The following is an 18,697-nucleotide window of genomic DNA, read 5'->3' on the forward strand; positions in this document are numbered from 1 at the left end:
ATGAAAGTAGTCAGCCTTTTAGTTGTCCTCTGATATAACTTCAAATGTGAAAGGTATCGACGAGAGCTCGGTCTCGCTGTATTAGCATGAGGCTAGAAGACGACATCTCATGGCGGGGCTTAAGCGTGACACTTTTGCATTTTGTCCTTCTTGATTGCATATTCATAATTCAAACAGACCTCTTCATACGCAATTGGAGCAACATTGATGATCGTATTTTCCATCATTATTTATTTTCATCTCTGAGTTTTAGCAATATCTGGTGCAGCCTGAGCAATTGGCTGTTGGGATTAAAGTGTTTTCCTAATCCTTCATTAGCACTATTTGTCCGTGGTAATGGAGGAGTATAATTCTGATTGAGCTTAAGATGAATGGGGAAAAGTTCAGTAGTGCTTACACAGCTGCACAGGTTGAAAGCCGCAAAGTTACACTTTTCGCAATCTCTACAAAACGAGTGCGTATATGCTTTTCAATCCACGCAAATGCACATAAGAATACGCAAATAACTATTCGTACCGGCCCAGCATTTTACTAGGATTACTCTTGCTCCATATCCTTATCTCTTGCTTGACGAGAACACTAATTTAGTACTCATACCATGAAAAGTATCTTAACAGACATGTTGCGCAAAGCTGTATGCTTCACTTATGCTCTTTTCCTGATTCAGACATTCATTCCTCAGACAGACGGTGCTGGTGATTCTACAGACTCGAACGGCATCGATCTGCAATTAAGACTTAGTCAACCTACTCTTATTAGCTCTGCAAGGGTCAGAACAGATCAAACACAAGTGGGGAATGAGTTTGTACAGGACCAACAGGGATCGAATAACGGATTGAATGAAAATGCTCAAATTCAAGCAAGAAAGGCAATCAGAAGAACACGCGATCGAGACAGAAAACGGCGTCTTAGAAAAGCTATGAAAGAGAGTGTAAGTATAAGTATTGTTATGTAAAGGTCTGCTTAAAGTTGCTCAAAAATTATAAGTTCATCCTTGAATAACAGGAACCAGACGTTCTTCAACAGTACCTGAAAAAAGAACGTGGATATTGTAAAGTATTCCGAATGAGAAGAAAATCCAATCCTGAAGCTTACGCTGCACATTTGGAAAAGCAAAGAGAACATCGCCAAAAGAGAAAAGACGAACAAGAAAAAGATCCAAAAGCAAAAGAGTTAGCATTGATCAAGTCACGTACTTACTACCGCGAATATACACAAAGGAAAAAAGTTGAACATCAACGAATGGCCTTCGATTTGAAAAAGTCGGACTAATACTCAGAAAACGATCCCCCGTTTTCTGCCCAGCTTCTTTACGGTAAAATCATCTGTAAGAGTTAGTAATGTTTGTGCATTCATGGGCGCAGCCTTTTCAAGTGGGGCGTAATGAATCTTTTCATTAAATGTTTATCATCGATCACATTGAGTTTTTCAGCTTCTCTCTCTTCTTTGCCATGTTTTGAGATGAATTTCGATTCTTCCGTGTTTGCACTTACTATCCTTATTTATTTATTCCTATTGGAGTATGCCAATACCCATACAGAGAGCGAAGAAATCAATCCAGATATCTGGCTCAATCTTTCTTCGTATTCCAAACAAGATTCAGTGAATCATAGTAGACCACCAAAGGAAAGAAATTACCCCGAAAAACCTCAAAAGGAACTAAATGATACGGCAACATCCAAGATCATGGCACCTACTGACAAGCAAGAACTAAAAAAAGGCCAAAGTCGAATAGTTCGTGCTAAATTCACTGAGGAGGAGAAGCGAGAAAGAAAGCGCTTGTCGAACCGTCGAACTGAAGCAAAACACAAACAAGCTCTGATAGAAAAGGTGTGTATGAACAATCCAATGGTCCGATCTGAATTACTACTGCTGATCTTTAACCATATTACAGGGTCCTGAAGCGGTAGAAGCTGCAAGAGCTCAGCAAAGGGCAAGGTGGGCAAAATATTCAGCAAAGATTGCATCTGATCCGAAACTTCTTGCAGAGCGTCGTGCAAAGCTAAAGGAGTACAGGAAGAGATATCGTCTCAAAACAAAGCAAGATCCACAACAATTATTTTCATTGAGGGGAACTTGGTCGAAAGAATAGTAGAATTTACAGACATAAGAAGAAGGAAAGAGTAAGACATTCACAAAATTTCAAGCAGGATGGGTAAAGTGACAAAGTGATGCGTCCGACTCACAACTTGTTTGCGTGGGGCGTCATCTTGCATTAGTCCGTCTTGAAGGAATCTTGCTGCTTGATTATTTTGTTCATTGTGTAGTCCCCTAACCTTCCTTCGCATCATAGAACCACCTATAAGTCCAAAAATGAAGGTTTGGTATAACTACTTGTTCGTGACTTCTTACTTAGCTTGTATTCTCTTTCAATCAGTAACTTTTTGTTACACGGATAGCGAGGAAGTCAACCCAGATATATGGCTGAACCTATCCTCTTACGAAAGATCAGGATCGGTACACAACAGTAACGCTCAAAACTTCGTTGAAGATACCGCAACCTCCAGAAGAGCACCAGAACTTCTTGAAACTGTTGCTTCAAAAGAAGTTGAGCTGAAAGCTCAGTCCGTTACAAAGAAGCGAAAAAGGCTTAAGAAAAACCAACAATTTCCCCTGGAAACGGTATGTGTCTATTACTTTGACTTTTTGCAGTAAGCTTACAGACATCACAAATACAACTTTATCTCTCATACCTCAGGATCCAAAAGAAAGAGAGCGAAATAGGAAAAGACAAAAAGGCTATTGGAAGACGTATGTCGAGAGTCTTACTTCTGATCCTAAAAAGCTCGAAAGTCGACGTCAAAATGTTGATGAGAATAGAAGAAGATCTGAAGCTAAGCTCAGGCTAGACCCAGAAAGGCTTTCGAAATTCAAAGAACGTAAGAGGAGAAGTTCAAAAGCATCTTATTACAGGAAGCTGCTGAATAATCCTCAAAAGTCTGCTAGAGAAGCTAAAGACTCTTCCAAGAAATGATGCAACACGAAACCATCCTGTTATGATTCGTGCAACAGATAACATACTACGTTAGTGTTACTCTACTACAGCTGGCCGGCTACGCTGTCAGCAAAGCGATGAATTGCTGATCATACAATGCACGAACTGTGTTTCCATACGTCTAGGCTGTACAAATCCACCTTTCAGCAAGACACAGCCTTCATTTCAATATGCAAAGCGTTTTGCTAGACATACAAAAAGCTTGACTTCATTCTCTAACTTTCATTACATCTCAACATACTATGGTAAAAATGCTTTGGTCCCGTGTCATCATATTAACTTTTGTAATTCATCAAAGTATGGCAACCAAAAAACACTACAAAACTCAACTAGCAGAATCCGAAGAGCTCGATATACACAGTATGAAGGCAGGACAGCCTCAATTCGGGTCTGAAAAAGATGGAGGGGATCAGATAATTAAAATGAAGACTTATCTTAGAACCCAACGAGCTCGGTTCAAGCCTCGAAGGTATGATTCTTTCGTGAAAATTTCAACTGAAAACGACGAAAGCATGCAGGAGAAGAAGGCAGATGTGTTGGAGCAGCAACCTCCCAGAAAGAGATTGGTAAGTAAAAGAGGAATTTTCCCAACTTTACCCTTTGTTGACGAGGCTTTTCTTTGACCAAATATTGCTTCAGCGTAATGAGAAACAACTACAGAGTCATAGGGAACAAATGCTCTTCTACCGAAAGATCAGAATTGCGGACCCCAAACGGGAATCTGAATACAGACAAAAGAGATCTAAGGACAAGAAAGAAAGGCTTTTACGTATTCATCGTGATCCAATAGCTTTAGCAAAAGAAAGGTTAAAGCGTAATGAGTACAATAGACGTTTTCGCGCAAAGAAAAAATCGGAAAAAGAAGCAGCAAAAGTTTTATCCACCTTAAAAGACTCTACGTCCTAAGTGTGAGTTTTAAAGACCTGCACCGTATTTGTACTGCCTTTGGGCGTCGCGAAGCGATATGTGTCCTCCCTGTACTAAATTGACCGTGAACGCAAAAGCTGTGAAGAATTTGCGGGGCCAAAGTCTTACGCGGATTCTTTACTTCAATGAAAACCATTTGACAAAAAGTGTGTACACCATCTTCAATCCCAAATGATACTCATCCTGCGAGAAGGCAATGGTGTACGCTTCATTGTATCAGACTTTACTTCCATTTCTCTTTCACTTTTATCTGATCTTTGCGGGATCTGATAGTGAGAACGGCAAGATCGACCTAACTTTGAGACTAGGTCTTCCCAGCACCCCTCAAGCAGCAGACTCGGGTAGTCACATAAACACAAATGAAGCAACACGCATATCTGCTACTGACATCATAGCGCGGGAAAAGCGTGAAAAGTATCTTCTAGGAAAGAGAATAAGCAACCAACGTGCGAAACAGGCTCTTATAGAGAAGGTATGTTAAATCCATCAATCTTAACACAACTATCTAACTTCTTCTCCATACTTTTAGGGGCCAGAAGCTGTAGCAGCTTTCAAACTTAAGAGTCAAAACAATTGGAAGAATTACAAAGCAAGAAATGCCGCTGATCCAGAACGATCCAAAGCTCGTCATGAAAAGCTACGAGAATACAAATCAAACGCATCATTAAGGATTCGAAAAGATCCGAAACGGTTATTTAAAGAAAAAGAAAGATGGCGAAAAAACAGTAGAAATTATTATCATAGAAAAATACTCAAAAATGATCAAATAATTGCCGAATAAAAGAAATGATGATGTTCCTGTGCTACTTGCGTACGCCACCAGACGGAATACCAACATTTAGAAAACGTAATACACTTGCTGTGTAGTACACACGCAGCTTACAATGATACACAAAGCCTCAATTAAAAAGGATTTAACTTCAGGATGAATGAAGAGTACTTCCAAATAACCAAGTTGTACGATACTATGATGAAGAACCGTGCTTGTCTCTCATACATGCTCATTGCATTCTTTCACCTTTTTCAGTCGACAGTAGCCGTTTCTAGTAGCGAATCCCACGGCATTGATTTGACGCTACGCATTGCTCAACCGGGAATTGATCGGAACCTTCAATCTTCAAGGCAAGCCTCATCCGAGAGGAATGATTCTGCCACAGTTGACAATGATGAAGTGACCTAAAAGAAATCATCGAAAAGGGGACGAGAGGCTATCACTGGGATAGATTACCAAGTGAGTATCACAACGATGTGCTTAGAGAGGCTTTGTTATACTGACTTATTCAGAGCGAGGATCCGAAAGCAAAGAAGCATAGGATACGGCGCGAAGTAAGTGATCGCTACGTAGCAAAGATGAAAAAGGATCCCAAACTTCATGAGCTGTATCTACTTAGAAAACGTTTGAGAAATAAAAGATGGTATGATAGCGTATCAGCGGACCCTCAAAAACTTGCTCGCAGAAGGGCAAGAAGTCAACGAAGTTCAAAAGTATACCTCGAGCGGAAGAAGAAGTAAAGAATGGAAAACTTAAGTAAGAAGCAGCCTTAATTTGAGGTTCAAGCGATTGCCCAACAAACCCGAAGGTCCGAGGAAAACTTTATAATTTGTTTTGTTCTTGTGTAATTGTGTATTTTTGATCAGCCTTTGTGTTTCTTTAATGATTTATACACTTTTCATCCTCTCAAAATCCGTAACCTCTCTAGCTTACCTTCCCTCCATTAATGACAGTGTCAATGTTTCTGATCTACTTTTCATAATGGACAAATTTTACTATAGTAACGATCTTGCTATATGTCAGCCATGCAAACTGTACTAATGGTCATCATCCTCCTCGTATAGACCTACAGCTTAGCCTTGCACAGCCTGGAATTTCCACCGTCATTCCTGAGCTAAACCTTGAGGTAGCAGACAATCCGGCAGCCAGCGGCAGAAGCACGATTGAACATCATTCTTCTGCACAAGCCATTCCTTTTCAAGACCTATCGAATCCGACAGAAGACAAAATACAACACGAAGCAAAAACTGTCCGAAAGAAGAGTGGTAGGCCCCCAAAGCTAGATGGTAAGCGTCGGAGTAGGAGAAATGAAGACTTGGTTAGTGTATAAGGTGTATTGTTGCAATGTTGCTCTCTCTCATTAGAAAATTACCGTACCTTAGACTCCACAGCAGCTCGAACGAAAGCGAAAGTTGAATAGAGAAGCGATGCTACGTTATCTCAAAAGAAAAAAGGACAACCCTGAAAGCTATGAAGAGTATAACACAAGACACAAGTTCAATTCGCGATCATACTATGAGCGTATCCGGAAAGACAAAGATAAGCTTACAGAATTTCGAATGAAGAAGAAACAATATAGGAAAAATCCTAAAGCTGATAAGTCGAAATATTCCAAGTAAAATAAGCTTGAAGCATTTGATCATCCATCAAATCTCTTATGGAATATTGTTTATTCTATGTCGGCGTAGGTACACAGTAGAAAAGTTTCTGTGTACAAGGAACCTCGTTTCACAATAACGACAGAACTTCCTGTGCCATACGGGGCTGGCATAATACATATAGTAGTACACAAATTTTACTCGCACCTAAAGGCTGTTCTTATCTGTCTAAAGAAGCTTTGTTGAAAGAGTATCTCAACGATATACCTCAATCCCTCTTCATAGTAGCGTTATGATTCTTCTTTGCTTGATATCAATACTGTTGATGACTAAGACGTATACATCTGCGTATCCTCGTCCACAGACGAATGGTTCAGATGAAGATTTCAGCCCAAAGTCTTTTCAACGTAAGATCGATGATTATTTTAACGCATATCATTCTATCCTCCAACTTTATCCGGACCATCCAGAAACTAGTGCTGCTTCTAAAAGTCCATCGAGACAAGCCTCACCTCTGCTTCAAGAGCAAAACAGTATAAATACAGGAATAAAGAAAAAGCAGCATCGCATCAAGACCGCTGAGGAAACAAGGGAAGAAAGAAAGTTGTATAAGCGGAAATATCGCCTTGATGTTCAAAGGAGAAAAATTCTTGGTGTACGTACAAGTTTTCTTCTTCATTGTTCTGCATTACTCACTTTCCATTGCTTCACATGCTATAGCTACCTTCTAGGTCTGAAGAGATTATTCAATACAATCGAGAGAATGCTAAAACGTTGGCTGAGAAACGAAAGATTTCTAAACTTGAGTCCAAAAGGAGAAACCTTAAAAGGGTCAGACATGGGCAGCCAATAAAAACAGCAAAGACAGCAGATGGAACTTCTTTGCCTAAAAACGAACGAAGAACGAAGGCACCTGCAAAGGAAAATCAGCAAACTAAGCATCTTGAAACTCCCTAGGATTGCGCGCTGCTCATACGCCACTGCCGCCTTCTCGTAATGACACAAAGTACCATGACTTATCATGACAGCGCATTGTGTGCGTGCACTGCTTTTTGTACTTCGGGGCATCCGAATTGTTTTACCATTACGACAACTTGTTCTTTCTTTAATTTGATTTTCCTGTTCCTTTTTACCTTCACCTTACTTTAAAATGAGGCTGTTAAATCTAAGGCTACTTATCGTCATTTTGTCAATAGTGTTGATATGTATCCCGATCTCAATTACAGCTACTAGTTCCATCTATGAAACAGACGGTATCGATTTACAGCTCCGACTAGCTCCCCCTCAAAGTCATAAGGAAGGAATCAAGCACAATGTAGAAGAAGTGAGCACCGTTCACAATCACAGATTCACACAAGATCAATTTGATGAGAGTGCAGCTAGAGCAGCAAAGAATAAAAGAGAAATGAAACGAATAGGACAAAAACGAAGAAGGCGGGAGGTCAAGGAAAAGGTATGTGAGGGAAGAAGGTATTGAGCTTGATTAAAGACTCAAATTTCTTATTTTCTTATCCTCTTAACCCCGAGCTAAGGGAGGAGAAGCACTTTTGACAGCGAAGAAACAGCAAAAGAAGTATGATGATACCTTCATGGCGAAATTGTACGCGGACCCAAAGAAGCATTCTGCGTTTAAAGCAAGAAGGAGAGAATGGTTTAGAACTAGAAGAGAAAAGAAAAGATTGGAGAGAGAAAACGCAATTCAAAGCAACAATGAGGGTCAGCCACAACTTCGAAATACTTAGATACGAACATTGTGGCAACGTTTATTGCATAGCATACGAACAACGGGGCGTTTGCCCATCCTGGCTCGTTTCAAAGCACGCAAATAGTTTGAATTGTTGATAGTGTCTATTATACCATCTATCAATCCTTCATCAGCAACTTTTTACGAATATGTCTTATCGCAATTACATCCTTGTCTTCCTTATCTTGAACAATTGTTTCATCAATGCTATGGATGAGGGGCAAGATCCTGGCCCAGACTTAAGTTTAAAGCTAGGGCCATATGATGCTTCGAATGCCTCGCCTATCCCAGAGCCTGATGGACACAATCTTCAAGCAAAAGCCGTACCGAAAGTAGGTACGAAGCGGAAAAGGTATAATGCAACCCAATTGACAATGAGTACCAATAAAGATATAGTCCAAAAAGCAATGCAAGAAAATCGTCCATTGACTGCATCAGAAAAGAGAGAAGTTCGATTGGAAAAGAAACGATTGTACATGCGTGAGAAGCAGAGAAAGATTGAAGAGATGGTGAGTTGTAACAATCATGTATTCCTTAGATATGCATCTGACTAACACCTAACTTGAATCTGCTACAGGGACTGGAATTCGTTGCGATGGAATTGAAGCGAAAAAGAGAAAACCAAAGACGATATGTAGCAAACATCAAAAAAGACCCGGAAAGACATGCTGTTTTCTTGAAAATGAGAGCAGAAGCAGGAAAAGAATACAGAAAGCAAGAAAAGGCAATCGGAAAGCAGACGAAAAGGAGGCTCAAGAAACCACGTAACAGCCAATAGAAGCTTGCTTTTGCGTTCATATGCAATCTTCAGTTGCGTGACTGCGGGGTTCGTATACTTTGCACCGCTTAGTGACTTGAGAAACTTTCGCATTATATGAATTCACATTTATAACTCTACTTCAGCCTGTGAAGCATGACTTCATATTTATAACTCTACTCCAGCTTATGAACTCGGAAGATGAATTTGAAGATCTACACTCAAATCCTTTGCTTACTTTTACGCATCACAATTTCAGTTTCAGTGGAAGTTGAGAGGATCAATACGATAGAAGAAGCTGATAGACATGAGGTCATAACACCAATTGAGTATGATGTTTCGGACAATGCAAGGAGTCAAAATGAGGCTTCAGTGGCTTCAGTGCGCAGTAAGCTGCCTATTAAACGCAAGAGGAATGCTATGACTTCTAAAGATGACGATCTGAGCAAGAGCAGAAAAGGACCAGAAAACGCAAAAGGTCTGAGCAGACATCAAATTTATCGAATGCGTATCAAAGAAAGGGTGAGTACCACTTGATGTCTTCTTTTTCGGTAAGGGTGCTGATTAGATAAATCATCCAGGGCGCTGAAGCTCAGGAAGAAGAAAAGAGAAAGAATCGGGAAAGAAAGAATCGATATAGAAAAGCTCAAAAGGATGACCCAAAAGCGTATGCCATTCTGAAAAGAAAGACCAAGGAAATAGGCAGAGCTTGGTATGCAGCTTTGAAAAAAGATCCCAAGAGGTTGGCTGCGCGTAGAGAAAATTCAAAGAAGAACAGCGCTGCCTATCGTGAAAGACAAAATAGGAGAGAGGCGGATAATTGAAGTAGATGCTACATTCCCGTCATTGACAGTTGCTCTCAATCTACCTCACCACCACTTCCGCTCACAAATCTACATACTGCAGTTGAGACTGGCATAAAGAATTTCATTCCATTATAATCTGCGTACATAAGGTAAAGATGGGTATAGTTCCACTACAAAGCATCGATTGCCAAATGATAAATATCCGGCATGTGCTTCGATAACATGCCACGGCTGTGAATGATTTGATCAAATACTTCTTCACGATGTCCATCGGCGCGCAATCGATACAAGACTGCTTTTTGCGCAGCAGAATAGGAAGAATTTGCGCCTAAACCTCCGACCAAACGTCCACTTTGCAATCGATCTCGTACTTGGACTTTTGCTTGTTCAGGTTCAATTCCATCAGCGATATCATCTGGTGGTAGACTATACAAAACTACTCCTGGTGGATACAATTCGACGTGTTTCATGTTGGCTTCCAACGTTTTCCTCAACGCCAAAAAGTCAGCTTCTAAATCTGCTTTATTTTGCCCGCTTAGACGGCCGGATTGATGAACAAAGGCTCGTTGCATAATGTTTGTCAATCGAATCGGATGTGCGAGACCAGAAGTAGATTCGTTTGAATTGCTTGCGGGTGAATTCGTTGAAGGTTGAGAATTTTCATATGCTAACCAAGCACATGCATTTCGAATGTCCAAGATTGCACCTAAACTCAAACGACAAACCAAATCATAGCTATAACAATAACTTGTCACCAAAGGTTCTGCACGCTTTCCCAATTTGACGCCCATCACGCAAGGTACGGCAAAACAGTATGCATGTGTCTTTCTGCCTGTTGGTAAGCCACTGCTCTTGGTTGTCAAACCAGTATCAGGCGAAGCCCACATGATTGCCAAAAGGGCCGCAACACCTGCACCTAAAGAGTGACCTGTGATATCAAGCGCATAGCCTGGATGAGCCAACATAGCCCTTCGGACTGCACGATGAACAGGTCTTCCAATTTCACCAATCTCTTTTGCCGTTTCATACATTCCTTCATGAACGATGAACTCCCCACGTTCATGTTCGCGTGCTTGAGGTTTACTTCTTCTTTCTTCTGCTTCCGTCTTTCTTTGTTCGGCTCGTTCACGGATCGCTTCAGGTGAGAAATCTTCTGCTGCTGCAGGTGCTTCACTGTCGCTATCGGCAACACTTGCAGTCTCTTCACCTTGTCCGCTCCTGTCTTTAGCATCATCCGACCACTGTTCGTCAAAATTTGCTGATTCACACGTAAGATCGATTGCGATATCGCCAAGTGTCAAACTTCCACGAAGCACAAGGACGATTTTTCGTTGTGTATGATCTGTGACTACATAATACCTTGGCTTGGATGGCCGGGCCACTCGGTTGTTCAATCGACGTAACCGCTGAGCAGCACTTCCTGCTTGAGAAGATGTTTCTTGATAATCACCCTCTTTGGCCAATCCTTGTTCCAATCCTCCCAATCTATGGAAAATATCTCCATCCGCAGTGCCCATCAAAATGTCATAGTAACTGTATGAACGACCGGGCTGCTGTTGTGATGCTCCCGCACCGGCGAATGAAGGTGTGGCTTGAGTGCGATCGACAGATGTTGTTGCTTGAGTGCGATCGACAGATGTTGTTGCTTGAGTTGAAGAGCGTGCGGTATCAACAATCACAGAATCGTCGTCATCAGTTGAGAATAAGACCTCACCCGTTGGTGGGATTGAAATGCTTTGACGTGGTGTAAGAGATGCACTTGCTGGTGTTGATGTAGTCTCGGCTTGTAGAACGCTTCCTGCCTCATCATCGATCAATTCCTCATCTTCCAAATCTAACGAAGCGGCAGCACGCAAGAATTCAGCTGCATCATCTTGTGCAGCTGAACGACCACGTGGACGACCGCTGATGAGAGGCTCATCTGCGCTTGATTCGTTGGAAGAAGTGTTGGGATTGGGTAAAGTGCTGTTTGGTTGTCTGATCGTTGCCCCTTCGCCGTCTACTACTGTTCCGGCAGCTTGCATCAAATCGGGAGGCAAACTTCCAAGCCAAGCAAGAGCAACACCACCGTATACACCCAAAACCAATCTCGAATAACGCTTCAATCCAAATACTGCCTCTTCATTGTTCAATCCGGTAGGAGGAGACAGGGGCTGAGAAGTAACCGATGGAGCATCTGTCGCTGTCTCAGGCTTGATGGGCTTTTCCTCCTCTAATGCGGTCGAGATTGCAGCATCAGCCGCACTGCCAATCTCTGCATCAATAACGTCTCCTTCGTCACCTGGTAATTCTTCATCATCAAGGATGCGCACTTGCTTTTTCTTCTTTTTAGCTGGCTCTTCTTTTTGCTTTTCCTCCTTGATGATGGAAGATACTGCAAGTTCTGTCTCTTGAGGAGCAGGCTCGATTCGTGCACGATTGAGAAGTTCGGCTTCCTCTTGTTCTTTCTTTTCTTTCGCCGCTTTGATGGAAGCATGAATTTGTTCCAGATTCACAACCTCTAAATTCCTCAACATCTTTTTCTCATAGTACTCTCGTGTCACCATTTGAATACTGACCCAAGCCGTCATGGCCTGTGTGATGCCCAAGATGGAATAAGCAGGAATACCTCCTGGCGGAAGTGTATCAGAAGCAGAATGCCATTCTCTTCGAACGAGTCTAGAAAAAGCGCCTAAACTACGTAAAACTTCACTTCCAAGTGCTCTTCGAACGCCTTCTACACCACTTGCAGCGGCACCCAAGCCAGCACCAGTGATTGCCGTTCCGATATCAATTCCACCAACGGCCAACGTACTGATCACGTCAAATATTCCACCAACTGCAGCATGTGTTATTCCAGCAATTGAAGATGAATTTGGACCGCCATCAGCTCTATAGTTATGCGTATTGGGTGCGTTGCCCATTATTGTACCGTCCAATGCCATCGCAGGCAAAGCCAATAATCCTTGTGTGAATCGTTTTGCGACCGAAAGACTGAATGCGGTCGTTTGACGTGCGGCTGCGAAGCCCATCGAAGTGGCCGCATTTGCAGCATTTAATCCTTGTCCTGATAAACCGAGTAAATGATTCCAATCCATATCGTGCGTTGTATCGTCCAAAGCAGCTCGTTCTGCATCTGCTGTTGATGTTGCGGCTATTAGATCTTCATCTATACTTGCATTTGCTTCCTCATCTGCTGCACGGTCTGTAGAAGTGGTATGCAAACTTGAAACCGATAATGCATCCATGTCTGGAATTGCCATTGCTGCATCTTGTAGGGAAGCATCTTCCATTTCTCCATCTAGTCCATCCGATCTTTGTTGTTGGTGTTGTGGCATGGTTGCAATGAAGTCAAATCCACCTGGAACTTGGTCTTCATTCTGAGTGCGATATTGTGAAGGTTGATCACCATCTGATGTCAAAGGTATCTTTTCCACCATCTTGTGTTCTTATGGAAGGAATGAGGGCGAGAAGGAAAGCCGGGAAGTGTTTGTATTCACTCTTTATCAGACATGAATCAAATCAAGAACGGACCTTTGAGATCTTGTCTTTGTCTGCTTCTGATAGACATGTTCCATCATAAGGGTTCGTTCTCATTGAATGTATGCGTGTATGTTTTCTGGATGTGGAGAAAATGAGCCTTTTTTCTTACATGCAGTGCCTTAAGGCTGAGCGTTGAGCTGAGTAAAAGGACGCGTCTTCTTTTTCACACAATCAGGAAATCTGGGGCAACACCTTTAAATCCGCTTGCATGTGAAAAGGAAATTTTAAACTTTTATCAATCGATTCAAATAATACGAAAGAAGAAAAAACATGTACAATTCCATCTAGGATCTTCATGAACGTTGTGTACTGTAGTGAAGCTGAACCAGTCAGCTTGAAGTCGGATGAGGTGTTCTTTGTGCAAAAGTTCTTAAAGGTTAAGACCGCCAAGACTGATGGAAATTGGGCCGCCGAAGGAATTATCATCATCATCATTGCTATCATCGTCGTCATCTTGAGTTGGCGGGGTGTAATCATCGTCGTCACCATCATCATTTTGACTGGGAGGTGCTTGATAATCGTCTGAATTCTGAGTGTTATCACCATCAGTATTGCTCACGGGCGTTGATGATTGAGAACCATTGTCACTGCCATTACCAGTCGCTGGTGGTTGACTGTCAGTATTTTGCGAAGGTGGTTGCTGGTAATCACTAGTGCCCTGCGATGAGCCTTGTGGAACGTTCTGTGTTGTTGGTGGAGGAGCACTTCCACCAGAACCGTTATTGGTAGAATAACGAGAATTGGACTTTGGCTTATGATTGCCACCTTTGTGTCCATGATGATTTTTGATGTGCTTACGGCCAGGCTTTTCTGGGGTACAATCGCCGCCGGAAGAGTAATCACTGTTACCACTTTGACCACAAGATCCGCTTCCACCAGATGAAGAGCCAGAGCCAGAACCGTTACTTGGAGTGGGTGTGCCTGTGCCTCCACCAGTGGTTGTTGTATTCTTCCCACTGCCAGAACCAGTGCCTACCGTAACTCCTGTGCCTTTGCCAGGTGTGGTGGCGGGTGTTTTTGTCTTTGGTGTGCTAGTCGATGTGTTGTTCTTCTTTGGACTGATTGGAGGAGGCGTATCATCATTGTATTTGTCGGAATAATCATCTTGACCATAATCACCCATCTTTGCCATTGGATCATATGTTGGCGTATTGACTTGTCCATAAAATGTGCCAAGAACGTTACCCGGTGGAAAGTATTCACAAACGATGAATCGGGCTTGTCCATAAGTACCTCCTAAGCCTAATTGACTTGAAGGACAAAGAGTGCTACCACAACCAATCTTCTTGGTACCTTTCCATGCAACTTGAGTAAAATGACCAGTATCTTCTGAATAATCATCTCCTTTATGATAAAGTTTAAATTCTTCCCACCAATCAACGAATGCATTTTGATCGGTATAAGGACCGCTGCCAGCAGCGATATTTTCACCTAAACCTTGTGTATGTGAATGTTCAAAAACGCATCTGTTTGCCCAACATTGTGCAACGTTTGCTAAACCTTGATCCCATGAAACAGATCCTGCGCCAACACTTTTACGTGCTTGATTGTGAAGGTCAACAAATTCGCCTGGTTTCACTTTCACATTTGATGAACATGATTTGAAATTATCAGAAGGATTTGAGTAGTCACCATCACCAGCATACACCAACGTTTGCAGAGCGAACGAAAGAGTGATGGCTGCGAAAACGTGGGAGAAATGCATGGTCGAAGTGCTTGATCACAGCGACGATCACTGAAATGCTCTAAATTGTCGAGCGATAAGCGAGTGGAATGCCCAAATAGGAGAAAGCCGTGGAGAGAAAGACAAAAAGGATGAAAAGTCGAGCTGGTTCAAAAGAAAGTGTGAGAAAGACTGTGGGAGGATGTTTGGTTGAGATTGAGAGAATTGCGGCTAGAAAAAGGTTAGTATTCGAATGAGAACAGGTGACCTTATATACTTTTCATTCGGGCCGCACTGATTACCAATCCTTCATGATAAATTCACGGAATTTGACACGCGAGAGAAGAAAGGAAGCAGTCCCCCCCCTATTCTCTCATTGTGTGCATTTACTGGATTGGCGTTCATGACTCTGAAATTAATCCTGATATCGAGTTTGTCCGCTCCTTTTGTCTGATTATTGATCGAGACATGTACTTTATGGCGGCAAAAGAAAAAGAAAAGAAAAAAAGACGGCCTCCGCGATCAGTAAATTAATCACTGAGCTTGCGCTGCGCTGCGCTAGCCACATGCAATTAAGGAACAATCGTCTTGCGCCAAACAAAGGGCAAATGAAATCAAAACACAAGATTAACGTAAACCGGCTTTCCCCAAGGAAGGAAAGACGAGACTGCCAAGATATCTTAATCTTTATTTATAGATGATGAATTCATTGTAAAAGTACACCCCGCTTTACGCCAATTGCATGCATGCATTGACGTTCATAACCTTAAACGGTCCGAATCCGATCGATTGCACCAATTCTCATGACAGGGCATCATGGTTGGACTTGGTAGCTCAGTTTTAATTATCAACATTTCTCAGGCTTGTAAATTATAATACATCTTGTATGTGCGTGATCAGCTCATAAAGTAGGCCTTCTCCCTCAAAGCTCTCATTTGAAACATTCTCCATTCGTTTCGCGTTACCCACATATCTTGCGTACTGTCCAAACGTGCTAAGACTGCCATGCCTTTCCATGTAACAATCCTTGGATCCATATCACGCGGAGGCGGAACGACTGTAACATTTGGAATCGTACTAGAATCTTTATTTTGTTGAGTAAACCATTGGCTAAGATAATTTTGAATTCTTGCTTCGATTGCCATTCCTAATCCAGGCATTAATGCCGTTCCTCCAACACAAAACATGTTTGTCACCATCCGTTTCATACGTTCATCAATCGCACTTTGCGTACTGCATGATACAACACTTGCTAAAATTGAATTCCATACTGCCCAATCTAATGCTACTTTACTGGCTTCATAGGGAATGTCAATCGTCGGCTTTTCTCCCTTGTCCACGTCCATTGCATCGGAGGCGTTGATCGGCTTGACGGACTTTGCTTCACTCGCTCCGCCATTTGTTGCAGGTACCGGAGAAGTTCTTGCAGACGGTGCAGCGGATGCTTCACCATCTTGATTCTCAGCCATCTTACTCGGTTCTTCCGGTTTGGAACTGGCAGGAGGTACAGGCGTGGTTTGTTTTGATCCTTCAATAGCCGGTACAGCAACCGCTGTTGGTGGTGGTGCAGGAAGGAGATGACGAACACAATTTGTCATTGCTACAGTGGTAGGCAAACATCCTGATTCTGTTTCCGCATTCTCATCATCAGACACAAGCGATGTCGGTGAAGTGGGTAGTAGCTTCCTCCTTGATGTCGGGAATGTGATCACCCTAGGATTGAATAAACACATCGGTCCAACAATGATCTCATCATATGTACGCAACGAGAACTTTTGTGTTTGTTTGTCCGGCAAACGAACATGGAAGTCATTGATGACCAATCCTAGCTGTGTGGGATCCATCGTAGACAATCGTTCCTTCAATTCGTCCGCTAACCACCGATCTGCCAGTCGTTTGCTTAAATCGCACTCCTGGTATGGGAAATTGGCGCGCTGCAAAAGATGCATAAAGTATGTGCTGATATGATCTCCTCCGTAATCAAGCATGATGCGAGAATCAGGAATCACAAGTCCTTCATCCACGCAGCAAATTTGAGTCTGCTCGCTTCCAACGTGAATGACACAGCCAGAACTCAAGCCTGCACCAAAAGTTGCGCATACACTCTCTTGTTGAACCAGGACAGCCGCAAATCCCATATCTTGGATAAGCATATTGACCAAACTTTCCACTTCTGCTGGTAGGAAAAGGTCAGGGAGTACGAGAACAACCTTGTAGTACTGCCAATCACTTGAAGGTATCCCAAGTCCTTGGTCGATAACTTGACTTGCGGTCTCTTTTTCCACATCTTTTGGTGCTGAGATAGCATGTGACCACACCGTTATCACGTCATTCATCATTGCAGCATGACATGCATATGTTCCGTAATGCTTTGCATATTCTTCGTAGTTGAGATGCCCACCCTTAAATGGATAGAACAGCTTCCATGTCTTTTCGTCTTCCTGTTGCTTGCCAGAAGAGAAGCAATCAAGTCTCTCAGCCTTTTCTCCGAGGATGACGTTCTCCTTCACGCTCTTGGATTGTGTCCAATCTACGGCGAAGACGTCTTGATGCTCTGCTAGCTTCTCCGGTTTGACACTGGCATTATAGTTGGCTGTTTGTTGACGTCCATTTGCGACCGGCCTCAGCTTCATATTCCGCAAGATCGACTTCAAATCAGCACGTAAAGCATCTGTCCCTGCGATAAGAGCAGCATTATTACCTGAATCGGCTGCTGCCTCTTCGCCTCCATCTGTGCTTTGTTGTTCTTTCGCTACTTTTAGTCCGTCTCTTCTCGCCAGTACATGCGGTACTTCTATAGGCGCCAAATCGGACGATAGTCCTATCCGAAGATAGTGAGATCCGGGATATATGACAATCGTGTTGGAAGATGTTGATGCCTCTGCTGCTTCTTCTTCTCCATCTTCCTCTTCATCGTCTACATCACTTTCTACCATTGCATCTGCATCATTTTCATTTCCCTGATTTGCTACTCTCTTTCGTTTTTTATTCTTCTTCATCGCCAGCGCAGCCGCAGTTTCATTCATTATTGATTCTGTTGCCCCATTCCTTGCCATCCAACTTTGTTGATCTGTTCGTGCATATTGTGATGCAACATTTTTTGCGTTTATTGGAGGAGGTGCAAAGAATGACGTAAAACTTAAGGGAAGATCCCTTGTTCCTGCGATTGGTGCTGCTGGCATTTGGAACTATATTGGCCCCGCTATGGGCTGCAAAAGCATCCTTTTTGAGGATGAAGGTTGGGAAGATGTAACACAGAAGGGGAAGAATGATCCCCAGGCGTGTGCACGGCCAGAGTGGAACAACTGAAAGTGTGATCACGTGCACAATCTGAGATTTCGATGTCGCTGTACCATATCATTGAGTTTAAGGCTAAAATAATCAGTCTTTCATACCCATCTGTCTGATCAGAAATATATATTTTAGTGATTGATAGACCTGAAAGTGTATTTGAAGGTATTCGATTAGTAAGTAAACGTGATTCGCTGATATAAGCGGGAAAGAGAGATTGATATATGCTGATATATGTGTTGGGATATGACGTATACGGTACGCCTGACACGTGTACAGGCGTCACTTGCCGTATCACGCCGTATCACGCCTTAACGCCTGTTCCGCCACAAAGGCTGACGAACCACAGTTTTGGTGCCCATAATTAGCCCACTTGTTGAATATAAATAGTCTCATATCACATGTAAATTCTACCCACTTTTCTCTACCTCACAATTTATTAATATCAATCAGAAAGCAGTGCCTGGAGACTACAAAACGTAACAGAGTTAACAGCTCTACTTGCCCGGCTCTGAAAATATCACTGTTTTCTGATACATCAAGTATAATATTAACGATTTATCATGAATCAATATAATTCGATAAAAATATTAATAAATACTAAAGAATCGATAGTATTAAA

General features: G+C 42.4%; 5 protein-coding genes across 5 annotated transcripts; 2 read left to right on the forward strand and 3 right to left on the reverse strand.

The window, feature by feature from the left end:
• Positions 1–598: 598 nt before the first annotated feature.
• Positions 599–4,820, forward strand: FA14DRAFT_184846 (uncharacterized protein; the record flags this gene model as incomplete). Its single annotated transcript, XM_025501410.1, has 11 exons — positions 599–931; positions 1,006–1,192; positions 1,541–1,830; positions 1,895–1,938; positions 1,989–2,123; positions 2,400–2,622; positions 2,699–2,879; positions 3,329–3,561; positions 3,635–3,801; positions 4,196–4,394; positions 4,452–4,820. The coding sequence occupies 11 exons, from the start codon at positions 599–601 to the stop codon at positions 4,701–4,703; spliced, it is 2,244 nt and encodes a 747-aa protein (XP_025356464.1). The 3' UTR covers positions 4,704–4,820.
• A 2,622-nt stretch (positions 4,821–7,442) lies between these two features.
• Positions 7,443–9,617, forward strand: FA14DRAFT_155565 (uncharacterized protein; the record flags this gene model as incomplete). Its single annotated transcript, XM_025497763.1, has 6 exons — positions 7,443–7,745; positions 8,171–8,372; positions 8,433–8,545; positions 8,614–8,800; positions 9,053–9,315; positions 9,375–9,617. The coding sequence occupies 6 exons, from the start codon at positions 7,443–7,445 to the stop codon at positions 9,615–9,617; spliced, it is 1,311 nt and encodes a 436-aa protein (XP_025356465.1).
• Positions 9,618–9,703: 86 nt separating this feature from the next.
• On the reverse strand, positions 9,704–12,916 carry FA14DRAFT_146375 (uncharacterized protein; the record flags this gene model as incomplete). Its single annotated transcript, XM_025497311.1, has 8 exons — positions 9,704–9,855; positions 9,934–10,648; positions 10,790–11,163; positions 11,341–11,472; positions 11,503–11,781; positions 11,845–11,923; positions 11,975–12,762; positions 12,805–12,916. The coding sequence occupies 8 exons, from the start codon at positions 12,914–12,916 to the stop codon at positions 9,770–9,772; spliced, it is 2,565 nt and encodes an 854-aa protein (XP_025356466.1). The 3' UTR covers positions 9,704–9,769.
• Positions 12,917–13,411: 495 nt separating this feature from the next.
• On the reverse strand, positions 13,412–14,281 carry FA14DRAFT_161006 (uncharacterized protein). The gene has a single exon (XM_025498932.1). It carries the CDS (start codon positions 14,242–14,244, stop codon positions 13,492–13,494), a length of 753 nt encoding a protein of 250 aa, XP_025356467.1. The 5' UTR covers positions 14,245–14,281; the 3' UTR covers positions 13,412–13,491.
• Positions 14,282–15,505: 1,224 nt separating this feature from the next.
• Positions 15,506–18,136, reverse strand: FA14DRAFT_161007 (actin-like ATPase domain-containing protein; the record flags this gene model as incomplete). The annotated part of the gene is made up of 1 exon (XM_025498933.1): positions 15,506–18,136. A coding segment is annotated over exon 1 (2,035 nt), but the record flags the coding sequence as incomplete, so codon positions are not given.
• Positions 18,137–18,697: the final 561 nt, after the last annotated feature.

The sequence above is a fragment of the Meira miltonrushii genome (assembly GCF_003144205.1).
Source record: "Meira miltonrushii strain MCA 3882 unplaced genomic scaffold FA14scaffold_2, whole genome shotgun sequence".
In the NCBI taxonomy this organism is placed as follows: domain Eukaryota; kingdom Fungi; phylum Basidiomycota; class Exobasidiomycetes; order Exobasidiales; family Brachybasidiaceae; genus Meira; species Meira miltonrushii.